This window comes from Melanostigma gelatinosum (genome assembly GCF_949748355.1).
Source record: "Melanostigma gelatinosum genome assembly, chromosome: 12".
Lineage (NCBI taxonomy): Eukaryota > Metazoa > Chordata > Actinopteri > Perciformes > Zoarcidae > Melanostigma > Melanostigma gelatinosum.
In genome coordinates, this window is record NC_136645.1 from 20281771 (window position 1) to 20301649 (window position 19879).

General features: G+C 44.6%; 2 protein-coding genes across 3 annotated transcripts; both read right to left on the minus strand.

The window, feature by feature from the left end:
* Positions 1-7: 7 nt before the first annotated feature.
* Positions 8-11528, minus strand: inpp5f (inositol polyphosphate-5-phosphatase F). 2 transcript variants are annotated; one of them, XM_079280474.1, is made up of 20 exons: positions 11193-11528; positions 9576-9656; positions 8923-9059; positions 8147-8275; positions 7806-7973; positions 7660-7716; positions 7248-7446; positions 6832-7011; positions 6536-6603; positions 6087-6211; positions 5894-5971; positions 5566-5686; positions 5176-5304; positions 4886-5003; positions 4612-4810; positions 4454-4525; positions 4299-4372; positions 3995-4123; positions 3815-3902; positions 8-3655 (listed from the first exon to the last, which is right to left on the minus strand). In XM_079280474.1, the coding sequence occupies exons 1-20, from the start codon at positions 11287-11289 to the stop codon at positions 2503-2505; spliced, it is 3402 nt and encodes a 1133-aa protein (XP_079136600.1). In that variant the 5' UTR covers positions 11290-11528; the 3' UTR covers positions 8-2502. The 2 variants fall into 2 exon arrangements, with proteins under 2 accessions (XP_079136600.1, XP_079136599.1); XM_079280473.1 differs by having other exon boundaries at positions 7806-7991.
* Positions 11529-12353: 825 nt separating this feature from the next.
* On the minus strand, positions 12354-17328 carry bag3 (BCL2 associated athanogene 3). Its single transcript, XM_079280633.1, has 4 exons — positions 17030-17328; positions 15017-15352; positions 14566-14916; positions 12354-14449 (listed from the first exon to the last, which is right to left on the minus strand). The coding sequence occupies exons 1-4, from the start codon at positions 17231-17233 to the stop codon at positions 13571-13573; spliced, it is 1770 nt and encodes a 589-aa protein (XP_079136759.1). The 5' UTR covers positions 17234-17328; the 3' UTR covers positions 12354-13570.
* Between the last annotated feature and the right edge of the window lie 2551 nt (positions 17329-19879).

A 19879-nucleotide genomic window follows, 5' to 3' on the forward strand; every position in this document is an offset into this window, starting at 1 on the left:
AAGAGGATAAGAATAAATAGGACACTTTAATATCCAATACAATCTCAGTACACCGTGGAAAAAAATGACAGTCAGTTGGTAAAGAGGAACGATGACCACAAACATTCAACCGTAAATGGTGCTAATGGTAGCAAAATGTGCATAAACAGTGCAAATCAAATGCCTTAAGACCTCGAGTCACATGACCGTTTGTCGTGGTCTGGGGTCCTAACAGGACGGGAGGACGACCACAGACAAAGAGGAGGTGGTTGCAAAAGCACTTGGTGTAAAAACAAAAAGGAAACAGCTCAAACAGAACGGACAGCTTCTGCATATCAAAGACACAAACACTGTAGCGTTGTGGTCGATATTGGGAATGTTGAGGATTAAGGTTCCTTTCAGCAAGTTTGGGACATAATGCGTCCCCGCTCTGCTTGAGAACTACTCCAGTGTTTGCAATCCTGCAGGAAGTTAAAAAAAACAAAAAACCTTGTAACCTCAGCATTAAAACGTTGCATGACAGCTATTACCTTAAAGCTTTGGCAGCGCCACACACAATCTATCAGCAGGTTCAATAATAACTGATGTAGCAGCCAAGGCTACAATCTCACTCAACACAATTATAGTCCGGTAACATACACAAGTATCCCACTTCTGATCTGCTGGTGAGCAAGCTGAATGCAGAAAACAGGCAAATATAAACGCAAAATACTAAATGTGGAACCGTCTATCTCGGGATATTTCAGCTCAAACGCAAACCAGATAATTATTATTCCTCATAAATATACAGAGATATACAAAGCAGTGTGACGTGATGAGACAACCTTGGTTCATTATACTTTCCTCTGGAGGACAACAGGTGACTAACGAGACAAAACCTCACTTTTTTTGAGGTTAACGGAAAAAGTGTATTCAATACAACCGTTTACGGCTTCATAGCACATAAATATAAGTAGGGCTCTGAGGCGAGCGCTCCTACATACCAGCAGCAGGGATGCGCTAATGCACACATACTGTACAGTACATATATACACACAACACGCTGTTTCCTTGTATGTGCCAGTGGATGAAATATCCCAAGATAAAGCTCGATGACAGACAGTAACCCTGAACATGATGGTTTATACAGTACACCAAATGTAACATGTAAATGATTGACTTAAAAAAGGTAGATTTAGCCATAAATACCTGATATACATAATCCCACTTCCATTCCCTGTTAAGGCAAATATGCTTTCAGTTTGGGGGAGTGCATAAAGCGTCAGTGTGTCTAATCATTGGATGGGCGCAATTGCATATACACCTACTATATGCTACTCTCCTGTCTTTGTCGTACACGATGCACAACGAGTTCAGAAGCACAACCGTTAGCTCTATCAAACAACTCCAACCAGTGGTTTTCTGGTTATGCGTGGTTAGCCATGACAGGACTGGGCGTTCTTTTCTAAATATAATGCTCATACCTCTCTGACCTTATTAATGCCATCAGTTAAAATAAAGCTTCCGGGAAGGCTGTACTCAGGGAACAGATACACACGATACTCACTGTACATATCAACAACCGGGATACTCTTACGAAGGTCTTGTGTTGTCATTATTTCTATAACGGCATATCTTCTACGTTACACTGGACAACATTGATATCACATAGGATAACTACTGACAGTATGTCGCCTGGCTAGTTTCTCACAGCTATACAAAGGGGAATCGTTAAGATATTTGGTCGGATTCTACAACAACTGTTACAAATTGAGGGCTATTACGAGGCCTATATCACAAACGCCAATAAGTGACCCGCACCAACAGGACGACGTAAAGTACATGATAGTCAGCCTGGTCTTTCAACGTACAGCTAATGTTTCACCTGCCTCGTCAAGACTCAAGTTACCGTTACCCTCACATGCGAGCACTGCGGGTATAAGAACCTGTCAGACTAAGGAGAGTGACATGTTTACATGCACAAAATACAAGTACACAAGTTTAAAACACCGTAAAAACCTAAATATGTTTTTTCGTCTTGTTATTGGTCTCTTACGGTAATCGTAGTGAAAATATCCTTGAAATTTGATAAGAAAACTGAAGTTATAGAAGGATTTCCTTCAAAATGGTAGCAATATTTCTGGAGTGATTTGGGATTTGGATGTACATACATTTATTTCAATCAAATATTCTACCGTCTAAAATTGGACATGGGAATTCTAACACCCGACATTGTGCGAGGCTGCATGGTAAAAGGGATACGAGCTAAACTTCCCTTAGATCAAAACAACTGGACAAGACAATCAGTGCTCTCTTCAGAGTGAGGGAATCCATAATGATGTGCACATAAACATGGTCACGGTCATGTTGGGCTTACGTATATGTTTCTATGTTCTGTACAAGAGCCACCATTAACTAAAGGGCAACTTTAAGAGCGCGATTCTTGGCCGAGCAGTGACGCTATGTGCAAGCTTTTTGCTACTGCTACCATACATGAGGTTTCTACACGGCGTGTGACGACAAAGTCCCGCTACAAGGAAAGCACTAGATCTGGATGATCCTGGTCTGGCACTGTGTAAACATTGCCTTCAGCTCGTTCTCTTGGGCTTCGTTGACAGCATCCGGCTCTGGGCTCTTCTGTACCTTCGCCACGGCAAAGTTGATGCCCTGGGTGAGTCCCGCCTGGGTGAGGCTGGCCACCTGGACCATGGAGCTCTTGATCTTGGCAAAGGGGGACACCACTCGGCTGCCGTTGCTGTCGGCGGGTGAAGGGCCCAGGCTGCCCTCCATCTGTGAACCCAGGCTCCTCTGAGAGCCTCCTGAGGCTGCAGAGCTGGGCTTCTGGACGGAGAGCAGGTTGGAACTGGAGGCGGTGGAGTCGACGTCTAGCTGGGAGGGCCTGGGGAGCTGGGGCTCCTCCGGTTCCTCTGAGCGCGGCCGCTTGTCCGAGTCTGCCAGGGTCTTGTTCTGCACAGGCGCCGCGGGGTTGAGTGGGGGGGCAGCGGCTGGTGGCCGCTCTCCAAACACCTCAACGGGTTTGGTCTGTGCGTCCTGGATAAACTGGTGGCAGTAGGCATCAATGGGAGTACCAAAGTCGATCAGAATGGCTTCTTCGGCCACCGAGGCGGACCCGGGGGACATGTCATCACTGACTTGAGAGAAGCTTTCCTGCTTCCCGTCACAGCCGGTGACTCTGATGACAGAGGGGATATTTAGCTCCACGCTGCAAATAGACTGGGAGCGACTGCCCAGTCGCGGGTTTGATGCTACAATGCCGCAGCTGGGCAGCACATAGTCCACGTTTTCTAAAGAACCAGAACACGGGCGCTCCGGGTCAGAATTATAAGAGTCAGAGTCGTCTGAGATTTCAGAGTGGCCGTCTCCGATATCTTTTAGGGCTCCTGTGCCAGCGTTGTTATCCGATGTCTCCAAGCTACTATCAGACTTCCACAGGTTGACATGCATAGTTGGCTTTAGGAAATTGACTTTGACATCAGGCTTAGAGAAGGTGCCCAGCCTCCCGAGGGGCTTGAAGGGGCCAATGTTTACGTTTGTCTTGGTCTGTTTCACTCTCTGGTTGAGAGAGGAGAACTTGTTGAGGAGGAAAATTTTGCCCTGAGCGAGACCAGAGCTACCCTGGACCTCAGCCGGTTTGTTCTGGATGCCCATTATATCCTCATGAGGTTTACTCTGCCGCCTGTGACACAAACAACATTAAGAACCTGAACCACAGCTCGCATCATTGGTCAGAAGTTAACAGTGTGCTATGATGGCTGCAAATGTTCATCTTCATTACATCTAAATCCGTGAAAAAGAGACAAAAAGAAAGCTAATTATCTTAATGACTAGTACTCACCTATCCAGCCTCTTTTCAACCACAAGCAGGTCCAGCCCTGTGGCCTGTTTAGTTATGCGAAGCATCTCAGCGATGCATTGTAATGTGTCTGAAATACATCACAATGTAAGTAAATGCAGCTCACGTTCCAAAACATCTCCTTTTTCTGCTGTTTACAGTATTTTAAGAATGGCTTCCTACCTCTTCCATCGTCCTCGGGATTCCGCGTTGCTGCTCTCAGTGTGTGAAAGTACCCACTCGTCTCTTCGCTCCTGTAATGCAGACGCATACAGCAGAACTTCGGCTTCCCAAACAGCGTGGGCTCCGGACCTGCAAAAGAAAACGCAACTTCCATTTTTAGTGATGTGCCTTCACTGCATGAATCATAAACGGCCGGAGACATTGCTAAAAGGTTACTGAGAAACTGTTAAGCACACTTTTAGGAAGTGTTGGGTGACTCAGCGAGTGTACACGAACCCTCACTTCTCCTTTGAGTCAAACTTACCAATTTCGATCTTTTCCAAACCCTCTAAATTGAGACGCTGGTATTGGTCGACTTTATCTGCTTCTTCATCGTAGCTACGAGAAAATAAATGCAAACATAAGTGAATCTATCACAACGATCTCTAAAAGAACAATGTCGGTGAAAGTCAGACTCACTAAGCGATGTAATAGGCTTTGTCAGACAGAAGCAGCAGCACATCCACATCTTTGTTGTTTGCATCAACGAGGCTGGTGGGAAATGAGAAAACGGTGTCATGGAAACGACTGTAAACATAGTATAAATAGTGCAAAAGACATGTCAGGTAGCCGCTAACCTCATGTCACAGTTGATGAGGGCCCAACCTCCATGGAACTTCTCATCGTCAGGCAGCAAAAGCTGCATGTAGGTCTGCAGCAGGAGGCTGACCTGCTCCTGCGCTCCCCTCTGGCTCTCCTCCTCTTTCTCTTCATGCTCCTTCTCCTTACTGAAGATGGAGTACAGGTCCTCAGTCACCGGCAGGCCCATCATCAGGTCTGCAGGGAGAGGATCCGATCAATGGGTGCGATTATTTATATATACGGCTATAAAAGGTGTCTGTTTTTCCATACCGATGACAGCTTGTCTGTAAGCATCTCTGAAGCGGTTCAGATAGTAGCGGTTGGCTGAGTTCACGCCATCCTTCATCACGCCAGCCAGTTTCCTCTCCCCTGTCCTGGTGAAATCTCCCTAAAACAGATCAAACAGTGTCTGTTAAATATATCTTTTGACTTGTGATTTCAGTCAATTTCCTAGTCCAAAAAGGCTAATTTCAAATTTGTCATTCCGATGCGTTTAATCGACTGAAATAGTTTATGCGCTGTTGATTTATCAGATGTGAATGTGTGTGCAATGATGTTACCTTGAGCGCTGCCGTGCCTGCGTACTGCCTGCTGATGGTGTCTCCATTGTTGGCCCACATGATCTGATAAATCTTGTAGCATTTGGGAGGCAGAGGCTGTTCTGGAGGCATCACACCCAGTTTCTTCAGCTGCAGGAAGACAAGAGACATTTTTGTCCATGGGGTCTGCTGTTTAAACTGAGAGTGCACATGATGATGATGATGGTTCACTCTGCATCAGTGGGAAAGGTCCGCCTTCATTTCTTTTATTAATTTCTACTTTTGTAATCCAAGCTTTAGAGAGCCATATAAAATATGTCACGGGTGATTCTATATTATTAAAACAGGCATTTCTTATAAAAGTACATATTTACAGCAAAGCCGTCAGTCCGGACCGGGAACAGATCTCACCTGTTGTTCCATCACTGCCCGAGCAACAGCAGCCTGGACCACGTTGGTCCTGTCGAGACAGTCCATACAGTTGACTCTGAAGATGCCCTCCTGCTTGCAGATGACTCCGGCCTGATCCACCCTGACAGAGGAAGATGCATAGACAACAGGATGCATTCATGGGTTACAATCTTTAACCCAATAACAAAGTGGATCTCTAGCATGCACTACAGCCTGCTGGTTCATTGTAGTTTTCTAACTAAATAAATCATATTTGATGAAGATAAGCAATAGATCCATGTTATCAGCATTTCTCTGAAAGATCACAAAATACTGACATGCCACTTACCAGGCCCACTTCATGTCAGTGATGAGATCAGAGATCGCATCAGTCAGTACTTGCACGTTCTCTAACTTCATACCTCGGCTGAGAAACAGGATATAAGAAGCATAAAGGGGAAGTACACGCAGCGGGGTATGAAAAAGGAAGACTGCATTCATAACCAAGTTACACTGCTGACTGAGGAAAGAGTTTCTCTCACCAGTGCTCGTGAAAGTCAAATGAAACGTATGTGAGGTTTGGGTTGTTGTAAAGCAGGACCTGCTTCAGATATGCGTCGCCAATTATCTTCTCCCGTCCGGTTTGATCCACCAAGTTGATGATGACCTGAAGAAGACGATACAAAGTGCTGTCATTGAGCCTCGTGTGGAACATCTGCCCCTCTAAGCCCTTCCTTTAGATCACACCGAGATGCTACATGTTACCGGAAGAATGACTGAAGAACTTTCAGCTAACTCATCAATATTAGTCAGGATGCTCCGACATGAAGCACATGGTAGTTTGTTGGTACACTGTTTGCATCCACAGGTGACAGAAAACGCACATTTGTGATGATTAACTACACAAAACAATCCTTATACAAGACTGATGCATAGTCAATAACTATGCTAAGCAGATACCCAAACACACACTCCGGCACGGCACACACACCTGCGTCTTGTAGAGTTTAAGCTGTTCTTCAAAGTGATCAGAAAAGTAAGACATGGTCTCCTTCTCTCCTGAAACAGACACATAAGCATACAAATTATTTTTATACAATTGAACCTGGCTAAAGACACAAAGAGAGCTAGTTCACAGATAACTTGTGCGACACCCAAAGAGAACACTGGTACTGAATGAAATGTATTTTTTAGGTGCAACTATAACACAAAATAAACTGAAAGTGCACTTCACTCAAACACACCCTCTCTATTGGACCGTATGCACGGTAATGTAGTTCTGCTGACCTTTCTCTAAGCGTGGCCGGGGATTGTAGCGGTACCCCGCCTGGCTCCAGAAGACGGGCACGGAGCCACGCGTCTGTACAAAGGACAGAGTGTGGCTGTGCACGTGGATCAGCTGCTCCGTCTCCACATAGTTAGCCACACGGCCATCGGTATCCACTCCTCTGCGCTTGTACCGCATCCCTTTGGGCGAGGAGAAAGCATCCGCTCTATTCAGATTATTTATATCACAGATCATGCTTCAATGGACCAGAACAAAAATGAATTGTTTGCAGAGTTACTCAAAGCCTTTTGTGGAAGGACCCCTATGATGTGTGAACAATCAGTACTAGTTACACAACATTACACACATCTTTGACTCAATCTGAGCTCTGGCATGACCTTCCTCTGGGCCAGGCTGACGGTAACCGTAGCTTTACCTGCGCGGTGGCGGCTGCGTCTGGAGATGAGGGCCACGGTGAAGCGGGGATGGATGTCATCCACACAGGTGACCTCCTGCGGTGGGGTCTCAGGGCTGCTCCTGTCGTCATCGGGTGTCTCGTTGTAGTTCACCACCAGCTCCTCCACCTGCACAAAGCCCTGGATGATTGGGATCACCCACAAGTCCACCTCTGGCACCTGCAGCATTCATAGTGTTAAAAAGAACAGCAGGACAAGAAGATTAAAACGGGGGTTGTCAGGTTTGATAATGGAGCACTTTGCATCCACAAAGTAGATAACCTTGTATAACGCAGAGCCGTTAGCCTCTCTAATCACAGAGCATTTTCATACTCGGCGCCAGCTGAGAGAAACAAACCATCATGGTGCCACTCTGTATGGAAGAGGTTTTACCTGAAGGTCAATGATGTCTTGGATCATATGTTTATTCCAGAAGAAACGGTCATCCACCTTTGACAAAGAATAACAATTACTGTAATTTCAGACACAAAGTGTTTTTGCTTTACACGGCAAACAAAGAGTTGCGATTCTCCCCACACCTGTTTCCATAGGGGTAAGCTGGACTTCTCAGAGTCTCCCCGACGCTGCACAGTGTTTGTCAGGTCATAGGTCATGCTGTAGTAGAAGGAATCTGAGTCCATGAACACCTTGTACAGCTCGTCCAGCAGCCGCCTCTCCAGACGCTCCTTCTCTTTATTTTCCTTGACCTGGAAGGCAGGGGAATACTGGATTGGGCGTGTGGATAGAAAAGAGCGATAAGTTGAAAAAGCAAACAAAGTAAAATCCTATGACAACTTCAAAGCGCGAAAGAAAAGAAAAGCGGTACGCCTGCTTGACGATAACAGAATACATATTAATAGAGTTACAACAAATAAAACACCTTCTTCTTGATGGGCACAGCCACATTCGATTTGATCTGGCTGAAGGTTTTCATCAAGAACTTGGACTCATCCGGAGACGGGGCCAGTTTCTCCGGTTTATCGATTCCAAAGTGATGCTTCTTGCAAAGCTGAAAAAGAAGATTTGGTATCAAATTTAATTTTCTCAAAACAACATATAAACAAAATGTTTAATACTACCCACTACAAACAGCCAACAAATATAGATCTCATTTTCCTAACCTGAGGCTGTAAACAGTCTTACGGATACATTGATCTAAAGGATTTCTAGGCACAACAGGGGTGGACTGATCATTCTGCAGTACAATGACGACGTACAGGGGACTAAAGCCTAACCAGGAACGATCATCCTCCTCCGTAGTTACTCACATGGAAATATTCTGTCTCACCATCCATGAAGCTCCCCTGAAAGACTAAAATGTTAGTAATATTCCACTGCCTTTGCGATCTATTACAGTGAAATTAGATATAATTTCCACTCTAAATGCGTGTGTGAAAATAAAAAAAAGATATACACACACACACACGCACACACAACAGCAACTCATATTTGGCATCAGGGTCAGCCTATCAGAGATGAATCATACGCTGATGCACACAGGGTATTCTTGGATACATTTAAATGTAATAATTAAATACAATTTAGTATTGTGACAAGCACTGCTCTAATGACTGTCAGGGGGTTGAATGCATGATTAAAACACAAGTGCATGAACACAGCTCCTCTCGTCTCATGACAGCATGAGTGTACACACACCTCCAGCTCAAGCTCCTGAGGCTCTTCGTCAGACAGAGGAATGACGGCTATCTTGGTGATCTTGTAGACTTTGTGGTCGCCTGGTAAAGTGCCCACCAGAGCTTTCTGTCGGATTAATACGAGGCCCAGAGGAAGGTCTGCCGGGAGGAGAAAGAAGAAGGGGGAGTTGCATCATGGGTGCAGAATTTTTCACATTCTGAGAGGTGTGAAGAAAGCAGCTGCACACCGGCCATTAACCACAGATATTTTTAATAAGGCAACACATGACATCTGGTAAACAAACACCCAAACCATGTTAATCCAAGTGAATTAACAGAAGAATATAATTGTCATGCGGTTTCTTGTGAAAGGTACATGGTTTGATTGCAAACTTCATACCGTGAGGCACCAACAAAATCTGATTTATCATCGATGGAATCGCCACCATCAGCTCACTCATCTTCGTAACGACACACATTCCAAAGCGCTTTAACACATTTTCTCACACCTTTCCTTGCGAGTAAGAAACATGCTATGCACTGGATGATTTAGTTACTCAAGCATCCACTGCACACAGATGGGAAATACTGGCAAGAATGTGGGTGCTCGGTGCAAATGCAATACACAGCTATGGGAGGGGAGATGTTCAAAAAGGTTCATCATTCTCTACTCACCTGTGTGAAGCTGTATCTTTCCAATGACACCTTCTACCACACCCAAACACACTGGATTCCAAGCCAACAGCAGGTCTGTCGCTGAAACAGAAATATGAAGACGAAACATCAGAAAAGTGGCGTCGCAAAAGCGCTCACAAAGACACGCTTGTGATCAGATAAACAGCAGAGGTTGAGAAATGACATATGCAAGCACAGGGCCATGTAGGACGCTCTGTTTATTGAGGTTAGAGCATGTGCACCTTTTCCATCAGACACAGCTAAATATTCACACTAAGGCCTCAAATGGTTGTAGTTGGGTGTTCTCATGTTAACACTAACAGCAGTTTTTAATACCCAGTAAAACACTCTGAACCTTTGTGTGCTGACATTTTCAAACACCAAGTTTGAAGTCGGTTCAGTCAACAAACTCAGTGACTCATAGAAAAACTAGAATGCTTAGCATTGGTGACGGATTAAATATCATAATGGAGAGAATTGGAAAAGTGTGAGGGGCGTGGCTAAGGTTGGTGAACATCAACTGAAAGACAATGACTTCCTGTTCGACCAGTCGGAATATTTCGTGTACAGGGGAACCGGCCGAGAGGGCCCACAGGAAAAGTGTTGCAGGAAAGAAAAATAAATACAAAAATGATTGAGAAACAAAACAATAACACATCTTCACTCAGAACGTGTAATATCACCAAACTACTCTACTTGAGAGTGGAGTGGAAACCCAGTGAGGAGTGGAAACCCTTTTTCCAATTAAATAATGAAACAGTGGTGCAACTAAAACCCTGTTCAGGATGGCTGCACAGCTTCAACGGACACGCGCTGCCTTCTGGTTGACTCGAAGGAAACTTCTTTCAGTTCAGCAGTTCTCTCCCTTCAGCTGGGTGTAATTCACACAGCCCCACTGTACTTCATTCAAGACAAAATCATGGCCCAGTCTCTGTCCCAGCTATGAGCCACAGTAGCAGCACTGTTCTGCAATGGGACTAAATGAAAGGTGCGATGCCAGGAGCTGCTTGACACACCATCATGCCTGTACCTGTAGTTATTGTACCACGTAATACGTCAGAATGGTGTCATGGATTTCTAGTAATTCACCATATTAGAATAGTACATCTGTTAAACTAGCATTTCATATGAAATATATAAAATAACCTCCTTACAATCCTGTACTATGTGTATTTGGTTTAAAGAAGAACGGCACAGTACAGTTCACCCTTCAGTGTGTAACATAAGGAGCAAAGCAAGAAGTTTGGAGTCTGTTTGGGGTGTTGGCACTGCCCGGGATGAAAGCTAGGACGATGATTTCAAGACTTAATGGCGCATCAAACAATTTCCATCTTAGCATTAAAACAGTCAACTTGTTTTGTTTGACGCAGCTGGATAATTTAGAGCGGTTACATTATTACATTAACGCTTATTTCAGAAATTAACGAGTGACACTTACGAGTGGGAGATTAGACTAAACTGCTGTGTTATAACGTTACATAGTGACAAGAATACCGTTCGTCAACTCCACACAGGCCATGAAACGCAAAGCTTTTATATTCCTCTAAAAAGGTAAAAGAGTGAAGCGTTAGTTTCAGGTAAATGGCTGCAGTAGAGAAAGCTGTCATCCGTACGCACCAGGTTTGACGGCCATGGTCCCGTCTCTCCGGCTGCACCACAGAGCACGGTCCCCCCTCTGGAGAATGTAGTCGTCTTTGGCTTGGAACAGCTCCATGTTGTCCCTTTACGTGGCACGGGGACGGTTAACTAGCTGGCTTAGCAGCCAGGTGCAGGTATTTATACCCGTCCACGTCTCGGAGGTGAACTGTCGCTAGCCAGAGAGCGACTGGCTAGCCACGGTTAGCTCGTACCCCACAGGCTCGTGAGCTACGGCAGCTAGCTACCTCGCGCGCAAGCAGCAGCTAGATGCGTGTCGGATTTGTTTATTCCGTTTCTACGCATACTGGTAATCCAATTCCCTTTCCACTGGAGAAGCAGCCCTTCACACGGTCATGCCGGACACCGTAGAGGCAGAGACACATCAATGAGTGAGCTGTCCCGGCAGCTGCTGCGTGAATTTCAAGACGTAGCCGACAGTTTCCTGCTCTAAACAATAACACGTGACCTGTTCCTCAACAAGTACGGTGCATAAAGCTGTTATCATAATTTAGTAAATATATTATCAGAGTAATCGTGAATTATACCGTTCATTATTTATATGATGTAATTATATGTTGTTAACTACAATCCCTATTCTGATGAAAGTGGAGATTAAGAATGTGTGGCTTTATTTTATTGGCTTGGTCAAAAGTTTTAACAGCCATTATAGTTATTGCCTTTATTTGTCTTTTTTTATTAAATAATGTCGTACTTATATGTCGGAGAAAGCTAAATATCATAGCTACATTACTGCTTGTTTGGTGACAGCAGGGTTAATGCCAGTTGAATCTGGGGAAATGTAGGGTATTATATGTAAAACAATCATTAAAAGTAATTAAGTCCCTATTCTGATGTTACAGTTTGAGATCATTTGTATATAAAAAGCGCAAAAACACACCACTGGTGTCCCCATCCATCAAGGAAGAATGGGGGAAACTTGTTCCCGGTAATGACTCAGTGGAGCTCTGAGGGAGAAGGCAGAGAGCAGCTGACCTCAGACTGAGAGGTAGCTGTTAAACCGACCAAAGAAAACTAAACCAGGCTTAAATCAGCTGAATACTGTTTGGGACACATCTTCAACTCCTCTCAGACTGACCTGGTCTGTGGGGACACAAATATTAGCCAAAAATCCATGTCAAATACATTTTATTTTCAAACATACCAACGTGACTTGCTTTCAACAATGCATCAGTCTGCTACTCATCAACTGTGATTAACACTACACCACAATCCATAACTTGTAACGGTGTGTTAGGCAGTGACCCCCCTCTCACAGATGGCTTATGGTTGTACTACAGTGACACATTACTACACAAACAATTAGCATAACCTTCAAAATAATTTCAAACCGTTTGAAATGACAGATTGAAGTTTTCTTGCACTTCATCTCTTTATTAAGAATTGTACAACTTCTCACAGTTGCCATTTTTAAGGCTTTTAGGCCGTTTTTTGGGGGTTAGCGTCATTACAGATTGTGGCTGTGGTAGTTATACATTCTGACAACCAAGTGCTGATTGTCTGACACATCAAGTAAGATTACACAGCTCACCTCCATTTGTCATTACACATTCATAAATGTACCAAAATACTATATGATATAAATACTGATATAGTGTTTGAAATAAGTAAACCAATGCACATACAAACACATCAATCAAAACCTGTGTAACCTATATATTTCAAATGAGGTGCTGCTGATGTTTCAGCGCAATACATTTCAATGATGGCAAAGTGCAAAGACGGCAAAATCAGTAATGCACCAAAAAGCAGCATCTAACAAACATATTCACTGTGTTCTGTGACAAAGCAGCTCCAACATGGCCGTGTGGCTATAAAGGGGGACATGCTTTTCTGTTGACTGAGTTTCTGCAGTGAGTTCAGCTTAAAAGCCTCAGTATTTGCACTTGTTTACTGACTGATTTGTTTTGACTGGATTAAGGGAAGCTCCATACAATATTTGATCAAGACAAAAGGCAACCACACGTAACGTTCCTTAAGAAAATACCTCTGCTTTTCTTCCCATGTATTTAATAAAGGCCTCTTATTCAAACTTCAATTTCACTAGAAATTGTTGACAACACCTTGATCATGACAGCTGTCTTATTATGAAGACATTGGCACAACATAGAAGGCAACAACATTGGCTTGAAAAACATGATCGCACTGAGCTACCATCAAGTACGTGCTGAATGGCAGTAAATACCAACACTGTTAATCGATGCATGCAACTTCCACAAATGCTGTATATAGAGGAGGAGGAGGAGGAGGAGGAGGAGAGTTTGCCGGGTCAGGCTCGCTCACTATCAAATATAAAGCAGGTTATCCTTCTCCCCTCTTGATCATGGAGTGTGAGGTCATTAGGATATCTCCTTTGCCAGCTCAACATTTTCCTTGGTGATCATTCTGGGCTCTCCTTTCTGTGTCAGGTTGTCTCCCTCCATCGCCGTCTGGCTCGCAGGCCTGGCTGGCTGCTCCTCCATTTGCTCCAGTTCGTCCAGGATGTTCTGAACACGACGGACTCCGTCCCGTCTCGACTGCCGTACATCTACACGACCCTCCGGGTCGACCGAGTCCAGTGCTAGGAGCTCTTTGGTCAGCATCTCCTCCAGTAACATGTATCTCTTACCATTCTTCTTTCCGTCAAAGCCTCTCACCTCCTGCTCCAGCTTAGCAACCCGTCCGACTATCTGCTGTACCTTAGCCAAGCCCGGGTGAACAGGGCTCTGGGCGGCCTGCTCAGCCTCAACCTTTACGGGTGGGACCTCTGGGGGAACAGCTGTCGTGTCCTCGGGTTTTGGAGGTATTTGAACTGTGATATCTGCAGTATGTTGTTGTGGTTGTTCAGGTTTCTGGGGTTGCTGGAACTGTTGCTGCGACGGCATTAACTGTTCGGGATGCTGAGGCTGTGGAGACGTCTGAGGTGGTGCGTGCTGAAACTGTTGAGGTTGCTGAAACTGTTGAGGTTGCTGAAACTGTTGAGGTTGCTGAAACTGTTGAGGTTGCTGAAACTGTTGAGGTTGCTGAAACTGTTGTGGTTGCTGAGGCGGAGGCTGTTGAAACTGTTGTGGTTGCTGAGGCGGAGGCTGTTGGAACTGGTGAGGTTGCTGAGGTTTTTGGACTTCAGCTACCGTGTGCAGCGGCTGGGGGAGCTGCGTGTTCTCGGGTTTCTGCTGAGTGCCTTGTTGTTCCTGCTCCATTTTCTGGGGCGGGTCTCTCGTGAGGGCATGCTGCTGAGCCTTGGAAGTTACAAAGGAGTCGTCACAATCTAGGTCAACACATGCTGACAAGAAAAGCAATAATATTTTGAACATAAAGGGAAAAATCCAAGTGAAAAAACACAAAAGATATTTACCTGTGGTCTTTCTCCCAGCACCTGCATTACAATAGGTGACTGGCTTCTAATATGAGGCTGGAGGTGAATAGAAGTAGCATCGCGATGCTGGGGAATCAGTACCGGAGAGGCTCTTTCCCGGGGAGGCTGCATCACCGCAGAGTAGCCAGGCCATTCGTCGGTCTGAAGCCGATAGAAGGGCTGCTGGTGCTCCGAGTAGGGGATGCGCTGAGAGTAGACGGAGGGATTCAGCTGAGTCTGCGCTTGTGTTTGGCCTCCTCCACCCTCATGGATCACCGGGATGGGGATGTAACCTGCTTGAAGACCAGTGCTGCTGGGCCGCGGGGGTTGGTGGTGAGGAGCAGTGTAAACCTTGAAAACGTAGCAAATTGAAACAGCGAAAATCAGGCATTTGGTCATTTATTTTGCATACAGATGACACAGTCTTGCAGCATGCATGCTCAAATCCAACCTCTGCTGTTTGTGAAACAGGCGAGCTGGCCATTCCAGGCTCCACGGAGCAGCTATCTGAAGGTCCATGTAAAGGGGATCTGGGCCTGCAGTGGAGCCCCGGCGTCGGGGAAGGTGTCCTGCCGTCCGACCGGATATTCTGTGCAGTGTTTGGCTGGATGTAGGAATAACACGGATGCTGTTGCTGCCTCAGTTCTGCGCCCTCGTGGAAGACGGGGATAGGAACGTATCCGGGGCGCAGAATGGGGTGCTTCATCTCTCTCACAAAGGTTTTCTGTAGCTCCTGAGGGCTTGGTTCTGGTGGTATGTTGGGTCCATTTGCTGACAATTCTCTGACCTGAAACACGGCCAACAGTATATCATTTAAAATGTTATTATTTCTATTACATGATCCAGCAAAGGAAAACAACTAAATAGAACACTCTAGAATACCTCTAGAACATTTTAGGCACCACTAACATTGTTTTTTAAAGTTATTAAACAATTTAACCGCTGAAATTATGATCCCTAGGCCTAAAACAAATGATACATTTTGACCAAATATCATCAAATATTTTGACAGTTGAACATGTTACAACAGCCTATTACAGACATATTAGTACATACAACCGAATGTTTTTAATACATGGAGGTATTTTTAATAGGAAAGCTCTCTCAGACCTGAGATAACTGCAAAGGTCAAAGGTTAAAATGTGACACAGGGGGATGCCAAATGTATCACCTCTATTGAGTATTTGATAAATGAAATGAACGTCTGATTAACGTGGACTGACGCTCACTTCCACTCAGACAGTTGCTGTGTTTGTTTGTGAAATTTAGCTCCTCGATAAGACGGGAATCAGTCACCTTTTAAACTATCATGTTGACGGCTAAACATCGATTAGGACACACGGAATCTCTTCCTTGCGTCAGTCTCATTTGACCACTGACAGAGTATAAATAACACCGGAATACATTTGTATGCACAACAAACCTATATTGACACTGAAAGTAAGGGGACTTAGTATCGCAGGAATATCATCACTGGAATTAAAAATAGCATAATATCTCCCTAAATACAACAATGGCACTGTCAACAGGCTGCTGGGCGTCAGACAGTGAGACTCATCAGGAATAACGTACATTTATTAGCCAAAGTGGAAAAGGTATTTTTATTGTTCTATTAGTGTACTACACCTGCAAATGACAGCTGTGGAGCAACAAGTCTTCTGGTAATTCAGCAGCACTCTGTCAATGATCTGAGAAGAGACCAAAGCCCTCCTACCTCCAGCAGCAGAACAAAAACCGCATTTATATGTAAACCAGTGTCATATTCGCTCTCAGACAAAAGTTATTAAGAAGCTATGAACGACCCTTTGCCCTTCTGCCATTTCTGTATGGGACACTTGCACACTGCCAGCACCATTGCACCCATTTTATCCCCCGACAGCTGTGTCTTTCTAGCAGATTCTTCGGGGACACTAACTTTGGACAACACCGTCTGTCTCTGAGACGAGAGATTACCAACTGGCAGCCTGTCAGGGGGGTCTTCTCTGCAGACCTGCGTGTTTTCACCACATGTATTAAATACAGCTGATCATACGGTTACACTCTACAGGCCAAAGTGAACGAGCACCAATCCTTGTAAGGAAAAAGGTTTAATACCAGCTGGACGTCGCAGTGTTCTCCGCCGTGAAATACATGTTATTAATGAGCTGATCATAGGTACGCTGCATGGTGAGTCATCGAGTAATAATAGCGCTAGATCATGACTCGGGAACATAACGGGGTTGATCACCCGTTATAATAGGCTTATGAGCTGTCTGTGGGGGGGAGGCGACGGTCCTAACGAGGCCTACCGTCAACAAGATTAATAACAGTGATGTAGCGCAACGCGTTCCTTTAACGGCGCACCGAACCAAAACACGCACTGTAGCCGACGTAGCGCGACATGAAAAAAGTAGGTCCGTGAAGGAGTTGTACGGCCGTTAGCCGTTAACACTGACGCGCCAACTTTATCCAGCTCCTCTTTTACCTTTTTCGCGTCGTGTCGCGGATCATTCCAGGTTGTCGTGCGGTTGTTGTGATCCACGAAGAAGGGCCATCCGGTCTGAGGGTCAATTTTGACCTCCCAGCCGAGGGGAAGAGGGTCGTGGTCGTTGTTGGCCGTTGTCGGTATCGGTGTCGGTGACTGCGTCTTCATGCCGTTCATGTTGCTGGCTGTCGAGTACTGAAACATGTTATACGGGCGACGGACGCTTTAAAGATTCCTTGAAGTGACGTGGAAAAGTGGGCTGGAAGTTTCTCGAAATAGCCAGGTTAATGTTGGAGGCGGACAGCGCTCGAGACCGTGCCATGGCTTCCCAAACCTGTTGTGTCGCAGATCCCCCCCCCCCCCCCCCCACCCCACCCCACCCACCCCACACATAGACACAAAGTACACCTCTGATCTGCATTACATTTATTTATCCCAGGGAGCCGCACTGAGGAGGATTTTCTCCGCAGCTGTGGAGAAAGTGCTCGCTCCACTCATGACGGTCTCTGCTGCTGACAGGGAAATATCTTCTCCCTAATATTCCCGGGACCTCTGGAGCCCCTTTTGAGAGCGATTTTCTGTGTTTTGCAGACATGGGAATCCCAAAGCTTCTTTTTTTTTCATCACGAAATGGGTTCCCCCAAATAGATGTATTCACACTCTCACATGATAAATCCTTTCCAAGAAGACTCAATCTGTGTTTTGCTAGAATCTGGTTCACAATTAAGCCCACGTAACTGTGGTGGTGTGCTACAGCGTGGGCACATGCAGCGACACCTCTAATGACAGCCCTTCCTTAATCACAGGACTTACTCCATTTCAGCTCATGGGGAATACCAGAAAATGTCAAGGATTTGAAAATAGTGAGGAGATTGACAACAAATATACAATAGGAATAATAAAGGTGATTTTTATAGGTTATAGTGCGATACATCACATTGACAAATTATTTTCAGATTCTTTATTCAGTGATGATGTTTCCAGAATATTAGCATGCAGACATATCAACCCGTCCTGCCTTGGCCCATCTCTGAGAGTCAGGTGGTGGTTTTATTGAGTCAAGACCTCAGTGTTGCTCTACACAAACTGGAACCACAAGCAAATGCTCTGGATTTTTCTAATTCAACAAAACAGAAGAAATATTTCTGGTTGGACTTTAAATAAAATCACTTCGAATTAAAAACCACCTGTCAAAAACGAATTAAAGAGTGTGAAAGTTCCTGTCTCTGGCGCCCCCCAGTGGTAATATTGAAATACATTGTGGCAGACAGCAATACAGGTTTCCTTATACTCCCAGAGGAATCACAGCAATGTATTCTTTAATTCAGTGATTCTCAACTGGTGGGTCGCGACCCAAAAGTGGGTCCCTTTGCCTGACAAAAAAAAAAATAATTGTGATTTTATTTTGAAGGGAATTTTTTATGCAGCGGAATTATTCCAGCATTTACGGCACTTGTGGTGTGAGTTGTGAAAGTCAAATCATAGGACGATCTCCAAAAGAGAGAAATGGCCAGAGAGACCAGAGTCATTAGACTCTGACTGGACAGACTCATAGAGGTGAATTCTTCAAACACTAATTTCTCTTTTTGGAAGATGAGAAAAATATAATGTTGTGGATTTTTCACTTCACCCTGAATGAACTGAATTTAAAGCTGCAGGGCAATTCAGTAAAAATATTTTTTCTAAATAGAATTTCAGGGGGGGGGGTAATCGTTTTGGCCCAAAAGAGGCGGGTCTATAAAGCAGTTTAGCCAATTGCTGATTCAAGATATAAATGAGTGACATACAATTTAGCCAATCAGCGCCCTCAAATAGATTCAGCGTGGGGCCAGAAAGATTTGGCCCCCTAGCTGCGGGTTCTCGTCAGTAATATCCCCCCCCCCCCCCACACACACACCCCATTTTAAAATAAAAGCCGCACACACATGATTTGTTGCAGCTGTTACGTGTTGCATCTCGGCCAATCAGATATGAGGATTCTGAGAAGTTTCCTGATTCGAGTGACAGAGTGACCAGGGGTCTCAAACTCATTTTCACTCCGGGCCACATCAGCATCATGGTCGCCCACAAAGGGCCGGTTGTAAATGTAACTACTCGTAACATATTGTGAAATAACTCTCTGAATTCACAGTTTAAAGTAGTCTTCAATGTACTCACAATACATTTCCATGTCAAATGTACAGTAACCAGCCAAAGAGCTGCTTCTATGACTGTTTAAGTATCTCATAATTTTGACTTTCAATCTCATCATTTTGACTTTCTAATCTCATACTTTTGACTTTCAATCTCAGAATTTTGACTTTCTATCTAGAATTATGACTTTCTATCTCATAACTTCGACTTTCTATCTCATAATTTCGACTATGGGGAGATTTTTATTATCAAGTCTAACTTAAAAAAAATGTAAAAAATAAATAAATAAAATGACGTAGCGGGCCTGATTCGGCCCGCGGGCCGGGAGTTTGAGACCCCTGTTTTAGAGACTTTTAGAGGACCCCCCCCCCACACACACACACCCCATTTCAAAATAAAAGCCCCAAAGAGTGAATTCTAATTGAAATGCTTGTGATGAAGCCAGGCATTTAATAACCTCTGTTTATGTGTGTCAGACATTATGTTTATGTCTCCTCTCCCCCTCTCCCCCCACCCAGCCCCACCCTTTCAAAATAAAAGCCCCATGGATTAACTGTATTTAAACAAGCTCAAAATCTGGCTTTTTTGTTAAAAAAATTAATGCTCTTACTAATACTGCGACAACTGCTACTGCTGCTGCTAATATAGTATTACTACTACTGCTACTACTTCTACTATAACTTTTGCTGTTGCTACTATTACTACTACTGCTATTAC

Excerpts from the sequence above, each read along its gene's own strand:
- inpp5f (XM_079280473.1), bottom strand. The coding sequence starts at position 11,289 with ATGGAGCTGTTCCAAGCCAAAGACGACTACATTCTCCAGAGGGGGGAC. Across the intron at positions 8,276-8,922 it reads CTCAGGAGCTTGAGCTGGAG|CTTTGCAAGAAGCATCACTT; the intron begins GTGTGTGTACAC and ends CTTCTTTTTCAG. Across the intron at positions 4,811-4,885 it reads TTACAGACAAGCTGTCATCG|ACCTGATGATGGGCCTGCCG; the intron begins GTATGGAAAAAC and ends CTCTCCCTGCAG.
- bag3 (XM_079280633.1), bottom strand. The coding sequence starts at position 17,233 with ATGTTTCAGTACTCGACAGCCAGCAACATGAACGGCATGAAGACGCAG. Across the intron at positions 14,917-15,016 it reads CTGTTTCACAAACAGCAGAG|GTTTACACTGCTCCTCACCA; the intron begins GTTGGATTTGAG and ends TACGTTTTCAAG. Across the intron at positions 14,450-14,565 it reads TGCTGGGAGAAAGACCACAG|GCTCAGCAGCATGCCCTCAC; the intron begins GTAAATATCTTT and ends GTAACTTCCAAG.